Source organism: Neomonachus schauinslandi, chromosome 4 (genome assembly GCF_002201575.2).
Source record: "Neomonachus schauinslandi chromosome 4, ASM220157v2, whole genome shotgun sequence".
Taxonomy (NCBI): Eukaryota; Metazoa; Chordata; class Mammalia; order Carnivora; family Phocidae; genus Neomonachus; species Neomonachus schauinslandi.
The window spans coordinates 162,586,493-162,607,654 of record NC_058406.1 but is presented as its reverse complement, the minus strand read 5'-3'; the positions used below and the strand labels follow the sequence as shown (position 1 = coordinate 162,607,654).

General features: G+C 35.4%; 1 protein-coding gene and 1 pseudogene across 3 annotated transcripts in view; one reads left to right on the top strand and one right to left on the bottom strand.

Moving 5' to 3' along the window:
- Positions 1-21,162, top strand: part of CSMD3 (CUB and Sushi multiple domains 3) — a 1,204,765-nt gene that overhangs the window by 349,420 nt on the left and 834,183 nt on the right. For all 3 annotated transcript variants that reach the window (XM_044914284.1, XM_021688378.1, XM_021688377.1), the window contains exon 5: positions 2,526-2,733. In XM_044914284.1, the coding sequence (XP_044770219.1) occupies positions 2,526-2,733 (208 nt within the window). The remainder of the gene's footprint in view (positions 1-2,525; positions 2,734-21,162) is intronic.
- On the bottom strand, positions 17,961-19,306 carry LOC110578829 (annotated as a pseudogene).

Sequence of the window (21,162 nt, the reverse complement as noted above, 5' to 3'; positions counted from 1 at the left end):
AGGAGGAATCACAGAATGCTCGGTGAGTAGGGGTATATGAACAAAAATACTAGGAGGGAAAACGGGGAAGAAGAGCTCACTCTTCTGCCTTACCTTTGCCCCATCTGCCACAAGCCAAGCTAGGGAAAGCAAAGAACCTTAACCCAATGAAGTCAATTATTTTGTGAGTAGCCAGCACTAGAAGTATTAATCAACGAATTGAGATTTTTGAATAAAAAAGGATTTTTAAAAAATTTTAATGTCAACTGAAATATATGTTTGCCTGGGACTGTAATCTAGAGAAACGGAAATAAATAGCTCACAGAGCTATGGTTTGAATAGGTTGTGTACTAGTTACACTACAAATATATGATAGTGTAACATTTTATTTCCAAAGTACTAGTCAGTCCTGGTGTTGGTACTGGGAAGACAAAGAGTAGAGGTAATTTGGGGTCAGGGATAGGGGAGAGCAGGACATGCTTACCAGAGGTTAAAGTTAAATACTGAGGGAAGGCACTGTGTGTTCTGCCAAGAAAGTTGTAATAATATGCCTCATAGTCTAAACAGGACCACAAGTTCTTTCTAATTACCCCCCAAAATTTAAAAATATAGAGAGGGCAGGGTGCCTGGTGGCTCAGTCATTAAGTGTCTGCCTTGGGCTCAGGTCATGATCTCAGGGTCCTGGGATCGAGCCCGCATCGGGCTCCCTGCTTCATGGGAAGCCTGCTTCTCCCTCTCCCGCTCCCCCTGTTTGTGTTCCCTCTCTCGCTGTGTCTCTCTCTGTCAAATAAATAAATAAAATCTTAAAAAAAAAAAAGGGCATGCAATGAAAATAAATATAACTTTTACAATAGTGGGTGATAAAAGTTAAATATCTTTTAAGATTAATAAACTTTTGCTTTCAATTTATGAATTATGGAGTTAAATGGATAAGGAGTGACAGGAAGAAGCTGATGTTATTTGATGTATACGGTATAGTAATAATGTTGTTCCTGGTACCAAAGCATCTTGCTATTCCTGGCCCATTTTGGAGTTAAACAGGTGGCTGTCCATCTCTATTAAAGTTATGGATATAAGTCATTACATCAAATAATATTTGGTCATTATAGGGCCAAATTTTTTCCTCCAACATTTGACTTAAATTGATGGAATTTTCCAAGTGGCTCAAGATAACTACCTAAATCTTGAGATAGTTTATTGTATAAATAAACTAGTAACCTATTAACTTGACTGAGCTGAACAGTGTTATGATAAGACAAATTTTACAGATTCAATTTCTTTATAAAACAAAGAACTTTATCTTACACATCTCATACTAAACATAGATGGTCAAGTATCCCCTCTGTTAGAATACACCATTGGCCAAAAGTAGACTTATGGAGAACACTGTTTGGAAAATGGGAACCGTAAGTCCTAATATAAAGCTAGTAAAAATGTATTTATAATACTGTATATACATATATCACATAAATACTTAGCAAAATATGTTTACATTATTTGGTAGAGTTACAGGGACTGCATTACCAAAGATATATTAATTACTATATTATTTCTCTCTAAAGTTTCCTAGAAAAGTGATGTATTTTTTTAAGGATTTTATTTATTTATTTTAGAGAGAGAGAGAGAGAGCATGAACATGCATGCAAGTGGGGGGGAGAAGCAGACGGAGAGGGAGAGAGAGAATCTCAAGCAGATTCCGTGCCCAGTGTGGAGCCCATGAGATCATGGGCCTGAGCTGAAATCAAGAGTCGGACACCCAACCAACTGAGCCACCCAGGTGCCCCAATGTATTTTTATTTAAAGTTTAATTTCACACATACTTTCAAAAGTTTTTGAAAAATGCCACTGACAAATATTATATTTTCTCTTAAATTTTCTTTATTTTATACATACCTACATTAAAAAAATAAAAATAAAACTCAGTCGTACCATAAATGTGTACAAAGTGATTAAAGATTTCCCATAACAGACCTTAAGAACAATGTTGGTTTTGTTTTGTTCACTTCATCACCTAATCAATGAAAAGAAAATCTTGGTCCTGTTATCCTGAGATCTAATAGGACTGTAAATTTTTACTTACTTTCATTGCTATTTCAACTAATAGTTATAAAATTGCCAAGATATAGATTATATTTATATATGTGTTTAAAATGTTTTCAGGGCGCCTGGGTGGCTCAGTTGGTTAAGCGACTGCCTTCAGCTCAGGTCATGGTCCCAGGTCCCGGGATCGAGTCCCGCATCGGGCTCCCTGCTCTTCAGGGAGCCTGCTTCTCCCTCTTCCACTCCCCCTGCTTGTGTTCCCTCTCTCACTGTGTCTCTCTCTGTCAAATAAATAAATAAAATCTTTAAAAAAAATAATAAATAAAAATTAAAAAAAATAAAATGTTTTCATGGACTTCTCATTTTATTTAATCTTTATTAGTATAATATGCACTTGGTGTCACAATATTTGGACTGCTGTTTTTATCCAAAACTGTTAACAGAGTTGCTTTAATTGCATTTTTCTTAATGACATATAACTGAACATCTTGTCCTTGTTTTAACAGCTGAAGATGCATGTGGAGGAACGATGAGAGGATCCAGTGGCATCATTTCAAGCCCTAGTTTTCCTAATGAGTACCATAACAATGCTGATTGCACTTGGACCATTGTAGCAGAGCCTGGGGACACAATTTCACTCATATTTACTGATTTCCAAATGGAAGAAAAGTATGATTACTTAGAAATAGAAGGTTCTGAGCCACCTACAATATGGTAAGTAAATAGTTGCTATTCTAACCTAGCATTGATGTCACTGCCTCAGGCTGACTGGGGATCAAAGCACAACTGTGTAAGGGCCTTTAAAGCTTTAGTTATTTAAAAGAACTTAAAGTTACAGGAAAATTGTAAGGGGAAGCTGTCAAATTTGAGGGATATTTTTGAAGATAAGGGTACTAATACATCGAAAAATTGGAATTCTGAAAGATGGAACTTTCCATCAGTATTTAATTATCAGTCATTGAAAAGTAATGTGACTTAAGCACAACTGTGTAAGAAAAGAAAAGATGTTCCTAATGTAATCTACAGTTCTGTTCTTAGCATGCCAGTCCATAGTTGGTGTTTCCTTTCAAATTAATTGAATAATCTGGGAAATAATTTGCCTTTGTTTTTGTAAATAGCTCTTTAATCTGTTGTCTGAAGGCAAAAATTCAACATTATGATCTGGGTTAGTATGGTCTGTTTTTTACACACTTCAAGACATGGTTTCATGGCAACTGCAGAGTTTTCAGAACATGTTTTTGGAGTATAATATTTTTAGGAGAAAATGTTTCATTATACTATTTTAGAAATCTGAATGCACTGATAGGATTGAAGTGTAACGTAGATTATGAATCAGTAACTGAGTGAAGAATGATGAGATTGGTATAGTAAGGCAATTGGTAAACACTAGACTAGGAAGGGCCTTTTAAGCCATGTAAAGGTTTGAATTTTCAAATGATTGTTCTTACTAAGTGCAAAGGTTGATCTGAAGAAGAGCTCAATTAGCTGTAGGAAGATCACTTAAGAGGTGACTTCTATAATCCAAGAAAAAAAAAATCATGGTAGCCTGGATTAGAATGGTATTGATGGAGGTAAAGCAGTAGAATAAATTAGGGGGTATTTAGGGAGGCATAATGAAAAGGACTGTAGTGGATTGAGGAGTGATAAAGAAGGTAATGTTTAAATAAAACATCATTTTCTGATTGCACAAGTTGGTAAAGCCAGTAGAGATACTCACTGTTTTGGAAGTTGTTGAAGGAAGGTCAAGTTTGGAGTGGGAATGCTATGAATATTAAGAATAGTTTTTTATATCTATTTAGATTGAGGTCACTTTGAGATGTCCCATTTAAGCCACCTAATAGACAACTATGTCTGCTTATGATTCAGGATTTCTCCACTGAAGTATAACTGATAGGATGTAGTTGATATCTAAGGTAAATGAACCAATAGAGATCAATAATATTGGCTAACTAGAGGCAGGTTGGAATGAGAAGAAGTGAGGTAACTAGGTCTGAGACTGAGCACCACCGGCAGCATATAAAGCCCAGGCTTAGGAGCATTATCCAGCAAAGGACACAGAGGAAGTGCATTTAGAGAGGCAGAAGGAATAAAGTATCACATAGACCAGAGAAGGAAAGTGTGAGGAAAGAGGAGACAATATTGTGGGCTGCTGCTGAAAGGACACTGAGTAAATGTTTAACAAAAAATACAGTTATCTGGGATTTAGCAATAGTACCGCGTGGGTCTGTCATTCTAATACATTCCTTTGAAGGTAAGACAGAAGTTACACACTAGCTATACCCACTTTGATTTTTGTTTGCTTGTTTTCTCTTCTTCCCTCGGGCTGTCAATACTCAGGGTTATATAACTTTTACTCTTCCCATGATAATTTCATGCCTAGGTGCAATGAAATTCAGCAGAATCCTGGTTTAAAATGTTAGAGAATTGGGGCGCCTGGGTGGCTCAGTCGTTAAGCATCTGCCTTCGGCTCACGTCATGATCCCAGGGTCCTGGGATCGAGCCCCGCATCGGGCTCCCTGCTCCGCGGGAAGCCTGCTTCTCCCTCTCCCACTCCCCCTGCCTGTGTTCCTTCTCTTGCTGTCTCTCACTCTGTCAAATAAATAAATAAAATCTTTAAAAAAAAATGTTAGAGAATTCAAAAACTCTTGTTTTAGAAATTGTTACTTCTACAGTGATACATATTGGAATCATATCAAGGTGGATGATAATGTCAGGAATTTTCCAATAATTATACCATCTTTTGGTATGCAAGTGATTCCATTAAAAATCTTAGTTTTTAAACTCCCGATGTATTTGATTACTAGATATAAGGAAGGAAATTACAAAACAATTTCTAATTGTTTCTTTATTACCACTGAGTTCTAGAAACCAACACATTTGGTCTAGAAACTAACACATTTATTCTGGGGATCATAATATCCATATTTATGTTCATGTAGTCACTCTCTTTTCAGATTGTGCATTCTTAGCAAGGATTTGTGTTTCTATATGAACATCTATGTTTATGTTTCTGAGTTTCTAGAACAATGTACCTTGTCCAATAATAGCATCAGATCCATGAATTGCTCTTCTCTGCATTTTCTAATTAAATGACATTGGGACACTTTACTTACTTCCCTCTTCTTTAGGAAGAAAACAGTAACTGAGAAGTTTATTGTTTTACTGTTATTTATTTTTAATTTATTTTAATTTTTTATTATTATTATGTTCAATTAGCCAGCATATAGTACATCATTAGTTTTTGATGTAGTGTTCAAAGATTCATTAGTTGCATATAACACCCAGTTCATCACCACACGTGCTCTCCTTAATACCCATCACCCAGTTACTGCATCCCCCCCCCCCCTCCCTTCTGTAACCCTCAGTTTTGTTCCCGGAGTCCAGATTAGTGTTACAGTAAATGTTTGGGTAGACTTGTCTGAATCCTGGAGATAGATCTATCTATCTATCTATCTATCTATCTATCTATCTATCTATCTATCTATCAATAAGTTCATTTAGTACTTTTCAAGAAAGTGATACAAATGCCCAAACTATATTATATTTCTATAAATGCCAGTTTAAAGAGACATAATGTCAGTAAATTAATAATACTGTATATAGCCACTTCAGTATCACAAAGCAGTGTTCCTCTTAACTGTATTAGTTATGGAACTGATGTATGAAATGATCTGTGAGTAATTAAAATAAAAATTTAAGTCTACTCCTGGCCCTCTAATTCCTTTAAATCCTTTAATGTTCTCATATTGTTTTAAGTCCTGGTTATCAAAATGAGAAATTATATTTCAGGTGGTATTGCATTGGTTCTTCCTATGCATTGCTCATATAATATTTTCAACTCATAATAGAATTCAAAAGAGAAATATGAATAAAGGAGAGGTTCACATTCTTTTCATTAAAATTACAAATGGTGCCTTTGACTTCAGGTCTCTCACCGAAGGACTGGGGACTTGCCGTTGGCTATTGTACTTTAAATTTTGCTCCTAAAGTTCAGGCAGTGAGGCAAGTCCTGCGAAGGCTGTGTTTGACTTTGGCAACATAGACCAAGCCATCCCAATAATCGTGCAGCACAGAGAGTACTATCAGCTAGTGCCTTTCTTGCAAGCTGTATATTGTAAATCAGTAAGTTCTAGTTTGTTAAACAACAGTCAGCAGCAACACTGTGTGATCTGACAGGAATGCAGTGAATCCAGTCAATTATTACTGGATGATAAAAGTTTCTGAGGCTTGTTCAATGTCAACTGATTCCATTGCAGTGAAATGAAAAATGACATAGCACAAAGACACTTAAGTTCCAGTTTCAGCTTTGACTGTTTATTGGTAGATGAAACTGGGTAAATTATGTCATCTGCTTAGAGCATCAGGATCCTCATCGGCAACATCAAGCTTTCTTTCAACTCTAATAGTCTTTGGCATTACCTGCTTAGGTGCGACAACAGGGGCAATGAGGTGGGAAGTAATTAGATATTGCCTTATTTACAAAGCCTTGGTTGGAGAGTTGGATTAGATACTCTTTAAAATTGTTTCCAAACTTAATCTCTTGGTTCTTACTAGAATTCCATTCATTCTGTGCTCATTCAGGAATTATTTATTGGATATCTACTGCATGGCAGGCATTGTTCTAAGGGCAACAGCAACCAAAGTAATGGAGAGGCTTGCTTCTGCATAATTTTTTGCTCTATCAGGGGAAAAACCAATAAACAATAAACAATATAAATAAGTTAATGACACATTCTGTCTAGAGAGTGATAAGAAAGAAAAGATGAAGTAGGGTAAGAGAGGTCAGTAAAGCAACTGTAGGATGATGGAGGTTACCTACCTGAGAAGTTGAGATTTGAGCAGTCTTAAAGGAAGGGGGTTAGCCAACCAGAAATCTCAGCAATAGACATTCCAGACAGAAATGCATTTAGAGCAAAATACATAATCCAGAGTGGAGCTCATTTTGTTAAAGGAATAGCTAGTAGGTCATGTGATTGCAAAAGAATTGCATGGGTGAAAGTGGTAGAAAATAAAAATAATTAATGAAGCCCAGCTCAAGACCCATATTTGGCTTTTAGTCTAAGTGAAATGCGGAGTCATTAAAGGGTTTTTAGCAAACTAGTGACCAGACTTACTTTTAAAGGATCACTGTGGCTGCTTTGTGGGGAAAACTATAGGAAGAAAAAGTAGAAAAATAGACATTATTTGCAATAAGCTAGGTAAGATACTATAATTGTTAGGATTATGAAATAGCAGTGGCGGTGATGAAAATTGTTAGATTTTCAAGATAAAGTTAAGTGAATTTCCTAACTGATGAGATGTGATGTTCAAGAAAAAGAAGAAACAACAACTCTAAGTAAGGATAGCTCTAAGGTTTCATGAAGACCTGACAGGATGAAATGCCCAGTGATACTGGAAAAGCTTTTGATTAAACTTGTGGAGATATGATATGGAACTGAATTCTGGACATGTTAAAGTTTGAGATGGCTAATTAGTATTCTGGTGATGATTTCAAGGAGGCAGTTGGATATATACAAGTCTTAGTTCAGAATTAAAGGTGTGGGATAGAGAACTAAATTTGGAAGTTTAGAATTGAAGTGATTATTAAATTAAAAGAAGAAAGGAAAAAGAAAAGAAAAGGCTAAGAACTGAGTTCTGGGACACTCCAAAAGTCAGGAAAACAAGGAAGAACAAGTAAAAGCATTTGAAAAGGAGAGTTGATGAGATAGGAGGAAAACCGGGAAAATATGGTTCTCTGGAAGCCAAATGAAGAAAACATAGGAAGAAGTAACTGATCCATTGTGTCAAATTTGATGATCAGCTAATAAGATGAGCTCCAAAATTGATCATTGGATTTCATAATATGGAGGTCATTGGTTACTGTGATGAAAGGAGTTTTGTGTTTGACTATTTTACTGGAGTGGTTTTAAGAGCATATTAGAGAAGAGAAGTTGTGCACAATTAGTACAAATAAGCCTTTCATGGACTTTTGCAAGCAAAGGTGAACAAAGAAATAGGACTAAAGGAGGAAGTAGAGTCAAAAGAATTTTTTTTTTTTTTTAGTTTTGGTTTTTGGTTTATTGTTAGATAAAACCGTGTGTTTATGCTAATGAGAATGAACCCTAGAGTGCAAAAAAAAAAAAATGGTGGTGGTGGGGCACCTGGGTGGCTCAGTCAGTTAAATGTCTGCCTTCAGCTCAGGTCATGATCCCAGGGTCTTGGGATAGAGCCCCGCATCGGGTTCCTTGCTCAGTAAGGAGCCTGCTTCTCCCTCTCCCTCTGCCCCTCCTCCCCGCTCATGCTCTCTCTCTCACTCTCTCTCTCAAATAAATAAATAAAATCTTAAAAAAAAAATTTATGATGGAGAGAGTGGGGAGAATCGCTGGAGCAAAGAGAAGCAGAAAGTGGAGGTGGTACATGTGTTTGTGAAAGGAAGGAAGATGGGAAAAATCACAGTCACTAGAGAGACGCAGATCAAGAAAATGAAGAGATTAGATCGGGTTGGGGACTACTCCATGATAGATGTTTTATGAGAGGAGTTTAATCAATTTAGAAACTCCACGTAGTGAAATAAAAAAGGATCATTATCAAAGACTGGAACCGAGAGGAATGAGTGACTAAATATCTCAGATGTAATAAAGAATTATATACTAATTGTAATTTTTCAGATTAGATGACCGAAAAGACATAATAATAGAAAGGTCAGGAAGACAAATTAATTGTATACTGGAACCAGAGGAGAAATGAGTTTGTTTTTCAAGGCATGCGGTTGAAGATTCAGCAGGATTCCAACAGAGCATGTCTATGCCCACCCCCACTCCGAAATTGGAAATGTGTAACTTAATGATGACATAAATTATAACAATATAATATTATAACATATATAACTTAATATTATATATAACTTAGTATTATATTTAATTTAATATTAATGTTACTTAATTATACCTTAATGATCAGATAGGTTGAGGTAGGAGGAATTTGGAAGTCATAAAAAATGAAGTATTGATTAAAGTCAAGGGAAATATCTATGACATATGTATTACATATGTATATATTTTCATGTGTGCTAATAGTTCCACATTTAGTAGTATTTCTCAAATGGTGCTTTTGTAATATCTATATCAGAGTTGCCTATGGTGTTTGTAAAAGTGCAGATTTCCCAGCTCCCACATAAATCTGGTGATTTACATTGTGTAGGCATGGAATCAGGAAATCTGTAAATGACGTGATTCCAGTGCATTGCTATAGAAATTAAAGCAGTACATTTAGTTTAATCAATATTGTAACTGTGTCATATAACCATCCTGTGAGCATCCCACAGAGCTAAAATATTTCTAAACACTCAAAAAGTTGAAGGACAAATTAGCATGATACATCGAACTAGTTAAGCACATTATATAATACATACACTATGTATTTGGTATACATAAATGTAATGAATAGCACAAAGATTATGCTAATGGATCAATAAATTGTCTAACTAAACAGGATGAATTAACCAAAGGAAACTGGCCGTAATCTTGATTCTGTGAAAATAAATATCACAGATACTAATCCTATTAAACAGGTGTTCCTTTTTACTCCTTTCTGACAATTATTAGGCTAAAACAATGCAATGAAGCTATGGTTAATATATATTGCTACTTGTCCATAGGAGTAAAGTAACTTGATTACATATCTATTATGACTCTATAATTTTGAACTACCTTCTTTTATTGGGGTAAGAGCATTTAACATGAGATCTGCCCTCTTAACAAAATTTTAAGTGTACAGTATAGCATTGCTAACTATAGGCACAGTGTTGTGTAGCAGATACTAGAACTTACCCCCCTTGCATCACTGAAACTTTATACTTGTTGAATAGCAACTCCCCCATTTTCACTCCCCCAACCCCTGGCAAATGTCGTTCTACAATCTGCTTCTATGAATTTGACTGTTTTAGATAGTCCATATAAGTGAATTATGAAGAACTTGTCCTTCTGTCACTGGTTTATTTCACTTAGCAGAATGTCCTCAAGGTTCATCCATGTTGTCTGTGTTTGTATGTATATACCACATTTTCTTTATCTATTGTTCCTTCAACTTTGATTCTCTTTAGGCGAATAAAATAGGACATTCATAAATTGGTAAGATATTACAGCCAGAAGGGATTTTAAGGATTCAGCTGCCCTGTTTTCCCCTTTGAGGGAGATGAATACTGAAGCTCAATGTGTATGTTGAATATTGATTCAAACTGACAGTTGAGGTCCTCGACTACTTGCTCCAGTGAACTTTTTGATAAAAAATACCTCTTGTTATTATGCATACAACCAGGGATTTCTTAAAACACATACACACACACACACACACAGTATATCAGTAAACTATTTTAAAAACCTGAGACTTTGACATATAAATATTATAGTATATATTAATCTTTTTATCTTTTTATTTTTTAATTTTTTTAAAGATTTTATTTATTTATTTGACAGAGACACAGCGAGAGAGGGAACACAAGCAGGGGGAGTGGAGAGGGAGAAGCAGGCTTCCTGCTGAGCAGAGAGCCTGATGTGGGGCTCAATCCCAGAACCCTGGGATCATGACCTGAGCCGAAGGCAGATGCTTAACGACTGAGCCACCCAGGCGCCCCAATATTTTTAAATATAGCTTGAAGTTGTTATTTTAGATCAATTTGATGCTTAAATATAATTTTACTCTAAAGATTTAGAAATTATTCCAGATAGCTGAGAATGCCTAGTATGTTTAATCTACCATTTTAGTACCTTTAAATATATTTTTTCTGCCTTAAGGAAGACCCATTTGGCAGTATAGCAGGAAGAAGTGATGTATGTAAGTCTTGGTCATCCATGAAAAAAAGAGTTACAATAGATGCTACAACAGAGTTAAAATATATGAAAGAGGAATTAACACAAAAGTGAGATAATTACTAAGAGAAGCATTTTCTTTTTTTTAAAGATTTTATTTATTTATTTATTTATTTATTTATTTATTTATTTACTTGAGAGTGAGAGAGAAAGAGAGAAAAGGAGAAGGGGGAGGGGCAGAGGGAGAAGCAGACTCTCTGCTAAGCAGGGAGCCCCATGTGGAGCTGGACATGGGGCTCAGTCCCAGGACCCTAGGATCATGACCTGAGCCTAAGGCAGAGGCTTAGCCAACTGAGCCTCCCAGGTGCCCCAAGAGAAGAATTTTCAAAGGTTTCTAACAATACCAGTTCCATTTAAAGTTAAAGTATTTCATCTTTGATTTTTTAAGGTGCAAAACCTTTAATTGTTAGATGTATCCCATGTCTTAGACTTATAAACAATTATATATAAAATAAAAATAAATAATTTTCATTTATACAGAGTTTTTTATGACAAATTTGAAGTTATCCTTCTAATTATTAGTGTGCTGAAGAAAAATCATTTGGTGATGTTTTTATACCTTTAAGAACCAGACCTTAAATTCATGGTTCCATCTTTATTAAATAACTTGCATTTTCAAAGTATCCCTATATCCATGGAAGTAAATGAGTGCTTACTCTGTTTTTAAATTTAAGACACTCCTTTAACTAAATAAAATATTTTAATTATGGAAGGCACTAATTAAAGATAGGTTTTAACTTCAAAGGGAAAAAGATGTCATGTCTGATTATGCTGTTTTTATTTTGTGATTTTTTATAAAGACTGTAAAAGTGTACAAATCTCTAGAGGTAAACCAGAACTCAAGTATATGAAATTTAGACTAATTTCCTAATCTTATTTAATCCATAGAAATCAAGCATTATCTTGCTTGTCTCTGTTATCCTTGAGGAAGTACTAGTATATACTTTTCATTATCCCTTGCTCTCCTTACCTCCTCTCTACTTTAATAAAGAATTCGTATGAGTTTACCCAGAGCCACTACAACTCTGAAACTCTGAGCTCCAATATTCTTCCTGCTTATTCTTATCATCTTTTTAAAAGATATTTTATTTATTTATTTGGCAGAGCACAAGCAGGGGCATAAGGAGGCAGAGGGAAAGGGAGAAGCAGGCTCCCCGCAGAGCAGGGAGCCCAACTCGGGGCTGGATCCCACGACCCTGGGATCATGACCTGAGCCACCGAGGTGCCCCTATCTGTTTATTTATTTTTTTAATATCACTGTAAATTCTAGTGCTTGTCCTATTTATTTCATAATTTATTAACCTGTGACTTAGTCTTAGCCAGGAGGCAACACCACTCCATTTTGACAAGAGAAAAGTGTGAAGCAACTAATGTATCTGTGTTTACCTTCATATGTGCACTGATCAGAAATTGAGATTTCTATCTCAAGAGAAGTGTTTGGTTTCTATTTTTTCCCTGATGAAAGAGGCAAGGTCATCTGCTGGAAGTGAGAGGAGGTGATAGGTTAGGATATTTGAAGAGAGTGGGATTATTTAAAATATCTTCTGTAGAGAATGTGAAAACAAAACAACAACAAAAAAACCCAAATTAACTTGCGAAATTGAAGAATTGCTGGACAGTGTTTTGAATCCAGTTGGAATTTTACAAGGTAAGTTTGTAGTGTCAACAGTTGATGAACTTGCATATTTTTATAACACTACTTAGCAACTTAGATGCAAGTATAAAAAGACAGGCAATGTTATTGCTGGTTCATGTGATGTTAGGACAGTAGAGAAAGTTGAAGGTATTGGTAGAACACAGACCGGAGAGGAAAAGAAGTGACTTCCAATGGAATTTGCCTCTTCTAAGCACACTGGTTTTATCTATAAGTTTTCAATCATTCATTCATTCATTCATTCAGTATAGTTGACATACAATATTATGTTAGTTTCAGGCATACAACATAGGGATTCAGCACCTCTATACATTATCAAAACCACAATGAGGTACCACCTTATAACCCATCAGAATGGCCAGAATTAAAGAGATAAGAAGTAACAAGTGTTGGTGAGGATATGGAGAAAAAGGAACCCTTGTGCCCTGTTGGTGGGAATGTAAATTGGTACAGCCACTGTGGAAAATAGTCTGAAGTTCCTCCCTGCTTCTTCTCTCTCTTTCCCTGTCAAATAAATAAATAATCAATCAATCAATCTTTTAAAAGGGGGGGAGGGGCTGCCTGGGTGGCTCAGTCAATTAAGCGTCTGCCTTCGGCTCAGGTCATGATCTCAGGGTCCTGGGATCCAGCCCCACATCAGGCTCCCTGCTCAGCAGGGAGCTTGCTTCTCTCTCTCCAGTTCCCCCTGCTTGTGCTCTCTCTCTCAGTCAAAAAAATAAATAAATCTTTTAAAAAGAGAAGAAAACAAAACAAAACAGTCTGGAGTTCCTCAAAAAATTAAAAACAGAAATACCATATGATATGATAATTCCACTACTAGGTATTTACCCAAAGAAAATATCTGTACGTTTTATCTCTGAGTTAGTATAAGCCATTTATTCCTGAGAGCTTGCATAAAAAGAAACAAATGCTAACTGAGAATATAAAAATCTGTGAAATAGAGTATAAGGCTTTAGTGATATATATAGGTTATCATATGCTGGTACATATATTTCCAAAACACAAATAGCTTAGATTAAGTTTTTTTATAAACTTTGAAATATGGCAAATTTCTGCATTTTCACAAGATATTTTTCTGAATGAATTCATTCTAGCTGAATAAGGTGAAAATATAATTCTTGATTTAGTTATTGCTTTTGAAAGTTACCTTCTGTAATTCTCTTCATCCTCTAACATAATTTTTATGAAACTAGCCTATGTCTAACTTGATTAATTTTCCTTGTGCAGCAAATGGTTTTATACCCCCCAAAACTCTTAGTGGCAAATCTTTATCCCAAAAGTGCTTTGATACCTAGAGACCAAAATAATTAGCCATTACATATAGAATTATTTACAAAGAAACTTTAAAAAACATAAAAGTTAAATCTTAAAACCTAGTTTTCAACTCCCTTCTTCTGGTTGAGCAGTACAAAGCTTGGCTTATAAGTTATACTTCTCTACAATGCCTCTCTCTGCTTCAGTGACTCTGATCTTTGCTGAACACTCGTTTTCTGTTCAACATAACCTCCTACCTTAACCCACATATTTTAAATAGAGTCAACAGTCCTATCGATTAGAAAAGGCAGATCTTTTGTTTTTGTTTTTGTTTTGTTTTGTTTCTTGGTTTAAGCATGGAACAATACAGAGAATGAATCTTGCAAAAGGATATGGATTTTTCAATTTAAGAAATAGCAGTTGAAAGACCCTTGGGAAAGTCAAAGTCAAATTACAAAGGATCTAATAAAGGAGGGCATGGAGATTTGTTTGGGCCAACTTATACTAAGCCACTTAACATCAAACAATTTTAATAATATTCAGCATGTTTTCTATTTGAAAATAATGGGGATTTTAAAATTGATTTCCATTCATTATCTCTCATGAAGCCAAATAGGTTCATGAGTTGTCCATCTAAAGATTCAACAAGATAATTGTGTATTTGACTTGCTTTATAGAAGGTAACATGTCAGTATTGAATATATCATTAGCTTTATGACCTGGAGTATATAATTTATGTTTTCAGTCCAAAATTCTTTTGGGGAAATGAAAAAGAAGACCTTACTTTAGAATTTTGCAAGAGAAACAATTGGCTTTATTTAGGCTTAGAGACTGGTGGAAAAAAAATAAAAAAATTAAAAATTAAAAAAAAAATCCCTTTGTCATAACAAAGATTGGCTGGGAGGAAGGAAAAAAAATTACTAAATTGTTCCAGTAATACTAATGACCAAAAATAATACAAGAGCAGAGGAAGAAGAAAGAGTCATATGGAATGAAAATTGTATACTGAGATGGGAGAGTGGAAGTAGTTAAGCAGGACAATAGGACACCAGGAAATTTCCTGAGAGACTCATGATTCAGGGAGTTATTGAGGAAAATACATGCTTAAAGTTCAATATTAAGATGTATGCTCAGCCAGGTTGAAATTTAATCCCTGATCCCAGTCTTGTGGGAAAATTGTGAGCAATTGAATTCTGTTGAAATCAGCCTTGAAGTATTTGTCTCGGTGGTTGAAAAGTTTACCTCCACCTGACAATTGATCCCAATGTGTAGTATATGGAATATCAAAGAAAGTTACAAATGTGTCTGTGTTCTAACCAGGTGGTAAATTTTCAGAAAAAGGAGAAAATTTTTCTCCCTTTGAACCTTGCCTCATGGTGTGGAATGTGTTATGTAGTTTCTCTGGAAATAGTAAGCTTAAACCATGGGTGTTTTAGAGATGGAGGGAAAAAAAAAAAAAAAAAACAAGCACATCAACTGTACTAGCTGTTAAATTATAAAGAATCTGTGATTGGGAAATGATTTTTATAACTTACTTTGTTTTATTATTTTAAGCAATATTTTCGATTATTATTTTTTAACATTTTTAAAATTTTAATTTCAGTATAGTTACCATATAGTGTTGTATTAGTTTCAGGTGTACAGTATAGTGATTCAACAATTCTATACATTATTCAGTACTCATCATGATAAATGTACTCTTTAATCCCCATGACCTATTTCACCAATCCCCTCACCTACCTCCCCTCTTGTAACCATCAGTTTGTTCTCTTTAGTTAAGAGTCTGTTTCTTGGCTTGTCTCTCTCTCTTTTGTCTCATTTGTTTGTTTTGGTTATGAGTGAAATCATATGGGTGTTAGACATTCTCTGACTGACTTATTTTGCTTAGCATTCCACTCTCTAGTGCCACCCATATTGTTGCAAATGGCAAGATTTTGTTCTTTTTTATGGCTGAATAATATTCCATATATACATATATATCTCTTTCTCCATTCATCTTCTTTATCCATTCATATATCTATGGACAGTTGGGCTGCTTCTATATCTCAGCTATTGTAAATAATGCTGCAGTAAATATAGGGATGCATGTATCCCTTTGAATTAGTGTTTTTTTTATTTTATTTTTTTTAATGTTGGGGGGTAAATACCCAGTAGTACAATTACTGGATCAGAAAGTAGTTCTATTATTAACTTTTTGAGGAACTTCCATACTGTCTTCCACTGCAGCTGCCTCAGTTTGCATTCCTACCAACAGTGGCCAAGGGTTCCTTTTTCTCCACATCCTTGTGAACACTTGTGTCTTGCATTTTTGATTTTAGCCATTCTGACAGGTGTGAGATGATCTCTCATTGTGGTTTTGATTTGTATTCCCCGATGATGAGTGCTGTTGAGCATCTTTTCATTTGTCTGTTGACCATCTGGGTGTTTTCCTTGGAGAAATGTCTGTTCATGTCTTCTGCCCATTTTTAGATTAGATTATTTGTTTTTTGGAGGTGTTGAGTTATGTATATTCTTTATATATTTTGGATACTAATCCTTTATTGGATATTTAATTTGCAAATATCTTCTCCCATTCAGTAGGTTGTCTTTTAGCTTTGTTGATTGTTTCCTTTGCTGTGTAGAAATTTTTTATTTTGATGTAGTCTCAATAGTTTATTTTTGCTTTTGTTTCCTTTGCCTCAAGAGATATACCTAGAAAGATATTGGTATGGCCTATATCAGAGAAATTACTGCCTGTACTCTCTTGTAGGACTTTTATGGTTTCATGTCACATTTAGGTCCTTAGTCCATTTCTAGTTAATTTTTGTGTATGGAAGAAAGTGGTCCATTATCAGTCTTTTGCATGCAGCTGTCCAGTTTTCCCAGCACCATTTATTGAAGAGATTGTCTTTTTCCCACTGCATATTCTTTCCTCTTTTGTCAAAGATTAATTGATCATATAATTAATGTGTTTATTTCTGGGTTTTCTATTCTGTCACATTGATCTGTGTGTCTGTTTTTGTGCCAGTACCATATTGTTTTGATTACTACAGCTTTGTAATATAACTTGGTGTCTAAAATTGTGATGCCTCCAATTTTGTTTTTCAAGATTGCTTTGGCTATTTGGGTTTTTTTTGTGGTTCCATACAAATTTTAGGATTATTTGTTATACTTTTGTGAAAAATACTTTTGGTATTTTGATAGGGATTACATTATGTAGATTGCTCTGGGTAGTATAGACATTTTAACAATATTTGTTCCTCCAATCTGTGAGCATAGAATGTCTTTCCATTTCTTTGAGTCATCTTCAATTTCTCTCATCAGTGTTTTATAGTTTTCAGAGTCAGGTCTTCTACCTCTTTGGCTAAGTTTATTCCTAGATATTTTATTATTTTGGTGCAATTGTCAGTGGGATTGTTTCCTTAATTTCACTTTGTGCTGCTTAATTATTAGTATACAGAAATGCAACAGATTTCTGTACATTGATTTTGTATCCTGAGATTTTACTGAATTCATTTATCAGTTCTAGTAGTTTCTTGGTGGAGTCTTTAGGATTCTCAATATATAGTAACATGTCATCTGCAAATAGAGAAAGTTTTACTTCTTCCTTACCAATTTGGAGGTCTTTTATTTCTTCTTCTTGTCTGATTGCTGTGGCTAGGACTTCCAGTACTGTGTTGGATAAAAGTGGTGGCAGTGGACATCCTTGTCTTCTTCCTGACCTTAGCAGAAAAGCTCTTAGTTTGTCCCCATTGAGTATGATGTTTGCGGTGTGTTTTTCATATATGGGCTTTATTATGTTGAGGTATGTTCCCTCTAAAACTACTTTGTTGAGGGTTTTTATCATGAATGGACATTGTACTTTGTCAAATGCTGTTTCTGCATCTATTGAAATCATCATATGGTTTTTATTTTTTCTCTTATGTGATGTGTAGTATTTTCTATTTTTCTCATTAAAATTTTATTTTAATGGGTGTCAGAATTCTGTGACAGATTTTTAATTGTTTACATTAGAACACTGATTTTAAAAACTAATAACTTAAAACTGCCACACACACACACACACACACACACACACACACACACAAAGTGGTCCACAAAACTTTCTTCTTTCCTTTTGAAGGTTTTATGATGCATTATTGTCATTAACCAGTCTTTTACTATTAAACTTAAATGGCCAATTGGGGGGCAGGTGTTAGTGATAATATTCACTTAGCCTTCTGAGCTTTTGGGGCAGACTTGGTGACCTTGCTAGCTTCAGCTGCCTTCTTGTCCATTGCTTTGATGACACCCACAGCAATGGTCTGTCTCATGCTACAAACAGCAAAATAGACAAGAGGAGGGTAGTCAGAGAAGTTCTCAATACACTTAGGATTTCTAGGAACCATATCAACAATAGCAGCATCACCAGATTTCAAGAACTTGGGGCCATCTTCCAATTTTTTTCTAGAACGATGATCAGTCTTCTTCTTCACCTCAGCAAACTTGTGAGCGATGTGAGCTGTGTGACAATCCAGCACAGGTACATATACAACACTAGTTTGGGCTGGATGGTTCAGGATAATCACTTGAGCCATGAATCCAGCTGCTTCCATTGGTGGGTCATTTTTGCCATCACCAGCCACATTACCACAAAATACATCTTTGACAGTGAAGCCCACATTATTCCTCAGAAGAGCTTCACTCAAAACTTCATGGTGCATTTCAACAGACTTTACTTCACTTGTAACATTGACTGGAGCAAAGGTGACCATCATGCCAGGTTTAAGAACACCAGTCTCCACTTGGCCCTCAGGGACAGTACGATACCACAAATTTTATAGACGTCCTGGAGGGGCAGACATAAGGGCTGGTCAGTTGGACAAGTTGCTGGCAGAATGCAATCCAGATTTTCAGAATGCCATCTTTCGGGTGGCTTTCCATCCCTTGAACCAAGCCATGTTAACCCTGGCTCTGGCAGTTGTTACCAGTCCAACCAGAAATTGGCACAAATGCTACTGTGTCCAGGCTATAGCCACTTTTCTTTATGTAGGTGCTGACTTCCTTAATGATTTCCTCATATCTCCTCTGGCTGTAGTGTGGCTCAGTGGAATCCATTTTGTTAACGCTAACAATTAGTTGTTTTATACCCAGTGTGTAAGCTGGAAGGCCATGCTCACAGGTCTGCCCATTCTTGGAGATACCTGCTTCAAATTCACCGACACCAGCAGTGACAATCAGGACAGCACAGTCAGCCTGAGATGTACCTGTAATCATGTTTTTGATAAAGTCTTTTCCCTGGTGCATCAATGATAGTCACATAATACTTGCTGATCTCGAATTTTCTTAGGGAGATATCAGTGGTGATACCATATTCATGTTCAGCTTTCAGTTTACCCAAGACCCAGACATCCTAGAAGAAGTTCCTTCCCATCTCAGCAGCCTCCTCAAATTTTTTAATAGTTCTTTTGTCAATCCCAGCATGTTTGTAGCTCAGATGACCAGTAGTGGTAGACTTGCCCAAGTCTATGTGTCCAATAATGCAGATGTTGATATGAGTCTTTTCCTTTCCCATTTTGGTTTAGGTTTAGTGGTGGATTTCATCACACCTGTGTTCTAGTGGCAAACCTGTTGCAAAACAAAAACAAAAACACCTCAATATTTTCAATTAAATTAGAGTTCATGAAAATAAGGATATTAATGCAACTGGAAATTTAGTTATCAAAAAATTCAAGTCATACTTTCAATTTGCTAAAGTACACTAGAATATCACTTAAGGAAATACTAGACAATGTCACATTTAAAAATAATTTTTTCAAAGTCTTTTTCAGATGCTAGTATTCTTAATGAGCATAAATAAAACCAGTATATTTAGTAAACGTGCCTTGCTGAAGTCCTAGATAAATTATAAATATGCATGATGTATATTCTTAGTGTAATGAATTAGAAATACACGCACAAACATACACGCTTCCAATAATGATTTTTGGATTTATTTTTTTTAATTTTATTATGTTATGTTGATCACCATACATTACATCATTAGTTTTTGATGTAGTGTTCCATTATTCATTGTTTGCATATAACACCCAGTGCTCCATGCAGTACGTGCCCTCTTTAATACCCAGCACCAGGCTAACCCATCCCTCCATCCCCCTCCCCTCTAAAACCTTCAGTTTGTTTCTCAGAGTCCATAGTCTCTCATGGTTCGTCTCCCCCTCCAATTTCCCCCCCTTCATTTTTCCCTTCCTGCCATCTTTTTTTTTTTTTTTAACATATATTGTATTATTTGTTTCAGGATACAGGTCTGTGATTCAACAGTCTTACACAATTCACGGCGCTCACCATAGCACATACCCTCCCCAGTGTTTTTTGGATTTAATTTGCCTTTGTCATTATGTCTATTTTAATGGAATTTTTCTTTTTAAACACTTCTTTCTTCCACAAATCTAATTTACCAGCCACTATAAATTCCAAAACTTCATGAATTTCATTTTTTTGAAATTATTCTTTATTTCAGTAGGGACTGGTTAAAGAACATGACAGAATGTGGTATTATTAGAAATCACTCAAGTGCTGGTTAGCTACCAAGAATCTCTTTAGAATGAGAAAATGGATTTTTACAATCATAGTAAAACTGAATCTATTTTGTTAGAGCAGGGTAACATTAACCAAACTCACTTAAGATAGACTACTAATTTAGACATTCACCACATTCTCATTTTTACTGCCACCCTTGCTTCTCATGCTTCAGCATAATGGCATCCCTTCAGTTTCATAATATGTGACATAATTAGGACCTTTGCATATACATTCCATTTTCCTGAAATGTTCTACTCATCCCTCTTCATTTTCACCTAACACCTATTCCCTCTTCTAATCACAGATTAAAAACTACTTCTGTTATGTCTTCCCTGATTATGAGTATGTAAAATAGGTAAAATCTTTGAGCTACAATTTCACATTACTGTCTACATTTTTCAACACTCATCAGATTTCAATTACTTGTTCAATGCCTATATTCCTTGTATATTATAAACTCCATGAGGGCAGATAACATGTTTGTTTAATTTAATAATCTTAGGGATATGCACAGAGCATATGATATGTTCCATACTTAGCAGATGTATGAATAAATGAATGACACTTGATTACTTTATGTGTCATAAAACTTATGTTACCATAATAACGTTATCTCCCTGTTAGTAGGGGTTTATGGCTAAGTTATAGTCTAATTAGAAGCTTGTTTGATCAGCACTGAATTAGAATAGGAAAAGGCAGTTATTAGTGTTAACATTTCTAGGCTACAACAGCCAAATTGGATTATTTCCAGAGTGCAATACTTGTCACAGGGATAAGAATGATCAGGTCCATGTGCTGGTGGGCTGTTGCATTCAGGTGACTTCTAGTCCTTTGGAGTCTCTATCTCTG